At 36.7% G+C, this 7,240-nt stretch overlaps 1 protein-coding gene across 1 annotated transcript in view; it reads right to left on the bottom strand.

The window, feature by feature from the left end:
• LOC124363467 overlaps window positions 1-7,148 on the bottom strand; it is a 53,863-nt gene extending 46,715 nt beyond the window's left edge. The window contains exons 1-7 of the mRNA XM_046818716.1: window positions 6,942-7,148; window positions 6,613-6,748; window positions 5,502-5,827; window positions 5,005-5,346; window positions 3,708-4,025; window positions 2,025-2,229; window positions 3-36 (exon numbers count right to left, since the gene is read on the bottom strand). Coding sequence (XP_046674672.1) covers window positions 3-36; window positions 2,025-2,229; window positions 3,708-4,025; window positions 5,005-5,346; window positions 5,502-5,827; window positions 6,613-6,748; window positions 6,942-6,989 — 1,409 coding nt within the window. The 5' untranslated portion in view covers window positions 6,990-7,148. The remainder of the gene's footprint in view (window positions 1-2; window positions 37-2,024; window positions 2,230-3,707; window positions 4,026-5,004; window positions 5,347-5,501; window positions 5,828-6,612; window positions 6,749-6,941) is intronic.
• Window positions 7,149-7,240: the final 92 nt, after the last annotated feature.

Here is a 7,240-nt window from a genome sequence, read left to right as displayed (position 1 = left end):
GCGTTGGTTGTGTTTGTTTCTTGACTTTTTTTGAACCTGCAAAAATACATTAAGGTGAAACAGAAATTATATTCATTGAAAAAAAATTCTAAACTTATATAGTAAAAGCTAAATTTTTAAGTCTTAATGATTATTGCAGAAACAAGAAAAAGAACAATAAAAACAAAATAGTAAGCCCTAGTACAATAGGACTAGTGAGTTTTCTTCATGTTGCTATTGCAACTTTTAAATATAAATAAAACGCACACAGTTATATTCTAGAAACTCTCAATTAATTTGTCTCTACATAAATCTATTTGTTATAATAGAAAGTATAAACATCGTCATAGTAATACGCGTACACATAGTATATTTTCAACACATTACTATAAAAATAAATCGTAACATGTCATTGCATGTAAATCAATACAATTCAAAAACTGTAGCAATTCTGTTCAAGTATGTAGGTTAAATAACAGTACAGATTTGATAATTTTGACCATATGCCTCTTTATAAATTAAAAAAAAGTAATTCATGAATTATTATGGGTGGTGATTGTTGTACATAATAGTAAAATGTTCTGATCCTTACATTTCAAACCGCCACAATGTCAGAGTTATTAATAAACGCTTTTTAAACAAGCTAGTTTTTTGCAAATTTCTTTGATAATTGATTTGTCAATACTATGTTTGTTCATTCTTGTAATTTTGCTCATATATGTTCGTAACAGCGTAAGAGCTCAAGTTTACAATTTTGCTCAACTGTTTTAGTTATCTTTGTGAGCCATTCCCAACAACGTCTTAGGAATTTCTCCGTTATATTTTACAGTAAATACCCACCACTACTCCTAGTAGGTATTAAAAGACTATTTTATGATTCCGTTTCTACCACTTTGAGACACACTATTGCTGGCAAAGTTTTGGCGAACAACGTGGTTTATGTAATATCTGGACCACGTGAAGAGCGGCATTTAGCCTCCTAACAACTCAATCTTGTAGGGGAAGTCGGCTTTCTTCTGTACCTAACTAAGCTGCAACGATACGCTTCCGACACCGGCACCCTCTATCGACTTGTCAGTCTAATTGAGATCAAACATATTTCATGCCTGTGATATATCACACTTCTTCGACAAAGTGTTGCATATTTCTTGGTCAAGAAGTAAGAACTGACTGGCTAGGAAGCTGTTAAAAGTAAATACAATAAGCGAGAACAAACTATACATGAGATGGAAAGAACTATGAGATGAGAGCATTAACTGATTTTCTGGTAGGAAATTTGTATTATTTGTATTAATTTGTATTGCTAATATATTCTGTAGGTCCCTTTAGTAAAAGATAAGTTTACTAAAGCTTATTTATTGTACTCTAAATAAGATTAACCGTATACGATAGATTCCTGAAACTTCTCTGTGTTTACAATAAGTAGAAAATGTAGTAATATGTCGGTCTGTCAGAATTTTAGCTCTTATGATAGAAGACAGTAATGACAACTTTCTCTTTATCATCTGTATCGATTCACTGTAGTGTAAAAGTAAGGCTAGGGCTCCATAACTGTGAAATCATTGTTTCAATTCCTGGGTAGGTCATACAAATTTCTAAATGGATTTTTCGATATTCGTAATTATTTAGTATAATAAAACGAGTATCGAAGGACCCGAAAGAACATATCTAAATTCTCCCAATTCCACAAATTAAGTTCATCACATGCGTTACTATGGCACATAATAATACGTTATATGATCTACTCAGCTTTTCTTTCTTTGATTTTCACGTTTATATTGTGGTGACACGTCAAATCAATGTAAAATTGTTTGAACATTTATCACCAAAGTTGGTCATTGGACCAAGAGTAAGTTACAAATCTCCAGGATCAGTTATAAAGAGTTATTGCACACACGGATGGTCAGACCGACCTTTAGTAAATTAAAATGCCAGTCACCAGTAAAGAAACCCCACTCAATAATTCAAAGTACATAACTGGCAAATAAATATCTCCTTCAAAAGTTTAATTTATGATTAATTTTAAACTATATTTGTATAATTACCTCTGAATGATTCTTCGATTTCTATCAACGACAGTCCGTGCGTTTCGGGGAAAAATAGGTAAAGATAGAATGTGCCAATCGCCCCTGATATCGTGAAAAATAAAAATGCTGGAAACACTCCATAGGCCAGCACCGCCCCAGGGTAGAGCTTGACGGCTATGAAAGAATATCCAAACATGTTGCATGCTGTTATTCCGCTAGCAACCTGTCGAGGAAATCATAATCAGAAACATTTCATAGGGCAGCACCACCCAGGGCAGAGCTTGACGGCTATGAAAGAAAATCCAAACATGTTGCATGCTGTTATCCCACTAGCAACCTGTCGAGGAAATCATAATCAGAAACATTTCATAGGGCAGCACCAGTCCAGAATAGAGCTTGACGGCTATGAAAGAAAATCCTAACATGTTGCATGCTGTTATCCCGCTAGCAACCTGTCGAGGAAATCATAATCAGAAACATTTCATAGGCCAGCACCACCCCAGGGTAGAGCTTGACGGCTATGAAAGAATATCCAAACATGTTGCATGCTGTTATCCCGCTAGCAACCTGTCAAGGAAATCATAATCAGAAACATTTCATAGGTCAGCACCACCCCAGGGTAGAGCTTGACGGCTATGAAAGAATATCTTAACATGTTGCATGCTGTTATCCCACTAGCAACCTGTCGAGGACATCATAATCAGAAACACTCCATAGGACAGCACCAGCCCAGTGTAGAGCTTGAGGACGATATAAGATTAACCAATCATGATGCATGTTGTCATTCCACTTGCTACCTGTCGAGAACATCATAATTAGAAACACTCCATAGGACAGCACCAGCCCAGTGTAGAGCTTGAGGACGATATAAGATTAACCAATCATGATGCATGTTGTCATTCCACTTGCTACCTGTCGAGAACATCATAATTAGAAACACTCCATAGGACAGCACCAGCCCAGTGTAGAGCTTGAGGACGACATAAGATTTACCAATCATGATGCACGCTGTCATTCCGCTAGCAGCCTGTCAAGAACATCATAATTAGAAATACTTTATAGGACACCACCAGCCCAGGGTAGAGCTTAACGATGACAAAAGATTTATCAATCATGATGCATGGTATAATGCGGCTGGAAATTTGCTAAGATCACCATAGTTTGACAAAAAGCATTACGTCAGGAATATATTTGTTTTTACCTACAAAAGTTCTACCTTAACTTGGCGTTCCAATTTTTCAGTGAATTAATCCTATTGTTATAAACTTTTACTTTGAGCAACAGTTCGAAATTGTATTCAAAGCAATATTATTATGCAGTAATATTATTTGTTTATTTTGCATTCACGAATTAAACTTTTATTTTGATTTTGATATCTTACATTTTTATTTAATTATACTTTAAAACTAAACATTAACATAAAAAATTTTTCAAATTCATACCGTAATATCATACGCATAATGCATACTAACCAATATCTCAATCCATAGCTACCTTGTGGTTGATTCAATGTGACTGTTGAGTTTAGCTCCTGTTCACTTTCCACTTAATACATCGGTTAAAATCAGACACTGTTACAGACTTGACTTCTGGAATCTGGTGTTTTTGGAGTCTGGGACAGTGTCAGATTTTACACGCTGCATTAAGAGGAAGGTGAAGTGGAGCTAAACTCACAATATCTTACACAATATCAATACCTACCCCTCTGACATTAGTGGGGAAGATCTCGCCCATCATGGACCACGGAATAGCAGAGTAGATGACGGAGTTGGTGAGCACGAACAGCAACACACACGTGCATACGAGCCAAGGAGGGAGCGTGAGGACTGGGGTTACTGATAGTGTAATCATCGCTATTAGCAAGGTAGAGATAACCCCAGTGATGAGACAGGGGATTCTCTTGCCGTATATAGTGCAGACCCACGTCGTCAGGAATGTGGAGAGCATGCGCATCAGAGCTAATCCTAGAGCTATAATGTATGTTTGGCCTTCTATCCCGGCGTTCTGGACGAAGCTTACCTAAAAATGTATTAATTAGTCACGAAATGTGGAAACAACCGTCAAATTTTAAAACTCCTTATAGTACAAGATCCTGCTATATACATAGGCTACATTACCCTGTATAGGAAACTCTAAAGAAACCATTTTGAAATTACAATCAACATTATGGGTTTGTTCAACAGTTTTATTTATCTTTTAGTAGAACAAGTTCAAAACCATGGTAATTTTTCATAACAATAGTGCTTAGTTAACTTCTTAACTTAAAATATCAGTAGTGAATATTTCCGTATAATGCAATGTACAAGTCCGACTTTTCATTTGTTGGAAGTCAAAATGTAATTTGTGGATTATTGGGAAATGTGTGACTGACATTTGTTGAAAGTGTTATATCTTTTATTTCTTACTGAGTTTGTAAAACGCTTTACGACAAAATATTATGATTTATAGAATAAATATTTGAAACTATTCAATATGTGATAATACCTGTATAGTACCTACGTCATAAAACTTCGGCAAATGATATTTTGTAAAGTGAGAAACAATATGTATGATTACGGGGAAAAACTGAAATTAAAACTTTAAATGACTTGTTAATCATTTAGGAAGAATTTCCTCCTCTTTCCTTGTAGTACCATGAGTTTGTCCACGTTGAACTATGGTGTTAATACTACTTTATATTAATATACAATTTCTGATTACCTCTAAGAATAAATCGTCTGGAAGTATTCTTTGAATTTTGGAAGAACGAAAACTTAATTTCTATTTTCATCAAACACAACTTTTAAAACTTACTCCTTTGTTTTAGTTTCCACTTATAAGCATCATAGTCCATTGTCCGCATTTCTTTTACAAAATAAGTTATTTCAAAACTAAAGAGTAAGTACATATCCTGACATAATTTGAAATATGGTATTTTTTGAAAAGTATTATAAACGCTTAACAGGAATGAAAATTGTTTAAATACTTTTTACTTACTTAACCTTTACTTCATACTTACTCCAAAATTTATTGTTACAGCGATTCCACTGAGTTGAGTAAAGAGGAAGAAAATGTTCAAAAATAAGAGTGGCTTGTAGGCCTGAGGCTGCCGCAGGTTGTGGAAGATGGAGAGCCAGGAGGTTGTCTGCTCCTTGTCCTTCGCTCTGCTGCTGAAGCTGTCCAGCTCCTCCTTGACCTGCTCGGGGCTCGACGCTCCTCGCAGTCTCTGCAGAGCCTGCAGCGCTTCTTCAGCACGACCTCTGCTCAGCAGCCACAGCGGGCTCTCCGGCAGCAGCGGCGTCAGCACCAGTGACCAGACTGAGATGCCGAGTGCGAAAAATGAAGCCTCGACCCAGGAAGTCTGAAATATTGTGTATATCACAAATGTATGTTTGATTAATATAAATAAAACATATTATACATTGTACTGAGCAGTGTAGACTACTCAAAATTCCATCAATCAGTTATAGAAGATTCCACATAGAGCTTTTAATGGGATGAACAATAATCATTAACCTGATAAATTGCGGCCCAAAGGTAAACGATGAAAACGCCAGCTGCCATCATAACAGGACACAGGGTGACAAGGGTGGTACGCAGTGAGACGTCAGCGATCTCCGCAGTGTACGTGGCAGCCATACAGCTAGCCAGGCCCAACCCGGCCCCTGACAGCAAGCGGCCGAGATACAAGAGCAGCAGAGAACCAGGAAACACCGCCAACAGCAGCCAGCCTGCGGCGTACGTCACGTACATCAACTGCAGGCCCCAGCGGCGACCCACACAGTCGACAATAGGGCCTGCTAGCAGACAGGCTATCGGAGCGCTCAGGAAGGTAATGCTGGCTGCGGGAATGTATACACATGTATTAGGTTAAAAAATGCGCAGCTACACAGTAATACCAACCCTATAAAACTAGCCCCTTTTTATACGGAGAGGGTTGTTGTCTAAGTTAGCTAATTGGAGGTGTAAGAGGGCATATTACATTGCAGGCTCGTGTATATCCTAAAATCAATAAAATATCGTCAAATTTTAGAAATCTAAAAAAAAATAATAAGAAATATAAAAAATAAGAAAGTTTAAAATAATTTGATCAAATTTCGCTGCCAGTTAAAACTTGTAAAACTCTACAAATCCCTAGCACAAATAACAATTAAAAAAATTATCTTCAGAGAAGAAGGGAGACTTACAACTTTTTAGTATAAATTTCCCCACAAGAAACTCTTTTTTGAAAATAAATTATGACCAATTAGTATTAACAAATAAACGTATTTTTAATAATTCATTAGCAATGAAACACTAATATCTAAGTTTGTGGAGTGAAACCTTTATTAAGTTGAGGAGAGTTCCTATTTATATCACAGTTTATACTGACTCCCCGTGTTAAGAGGGGAGCATCGAATGTGCTAACTAGTGTACACTCTTAACGTTATCTCGTATGAGTACATTTAAGACATTAAATCTTATGTGTCGCGAACTCAATGTTCTATACAAGCTGTGTTGTTTTCAGTTCTTATTATACAACTGTAACTTCTTTTGTTGCAGGACGAACTGTGAGAACTATTCGTAAATCAAACTTCATAAATTACGTCATGATAATAAAAAGATATTCAGGCTATTGCGTAATCACCTGCCCAGGAAGCCTCATCTAGAGTGACGTGTAGACCGGAACCGGAACCAAGTAGAGGTGGAACCAAGGTAGAAGGAAATCCTAGCACCATTCCGTTCATCATCGTCCCCAAGTTAGCCACCAGGCTTACGGCCACCTAGAACGTCAAGTCAAGATGGGATTTACAGACTCGTCTGTTACATCAAAATTATTTAAATCTGAACTACATCTTGAATCGAATAGATACTTTAATACAATAACTCGTGTAATACATTTCCAACAAATATTTTCGGTACTAAACTATTTTGCTCTATCAACATTTGAAGTGAGAAATGGAAACGTTTACTCACCTGCACAGCCGTGGATTTTAATCCTAACGGTGATTTTGAGTGAACCATGTTTTCTGCACCGCTTCTTCAAGTATCAACAAAAAATAACTGCTATGATTCACATTTATGAAAGAACACGTAATATTGCATCATCGAAACGTAATTTATCTTCTAAGGACCGGACCCGTCTAGGGTTACCAGCGCAAAGACGATTTATATCTACTCTCGAGCTGTTTTCATGAGTAAATCATATGATTAAACACGAGATAGCGTAAAATAAACAATGATAGCGCAAAGTAAGTTTGCGTACCTGAGCACAT

Source organism: Homalodisca vitripennis, chromosome 5, assembly GCF_021130785.1.
Source record: "Homalodisca vitripennis isolate AUS2020 chromosome 5, UT_GWSS_2.1, whole genome shotgun sequence".
Lineage (NCBI taxonomy): Eukaryota > Metazoa > Arthropoda > Insecta > Hemiptera > Cicadellidae > Homalodisca > Homalodisca vitripennis.
Note: the sequence above shows the minus strand (reverse complement) of the source record. Positions and strands in the feature narration are given on the sequence as shown.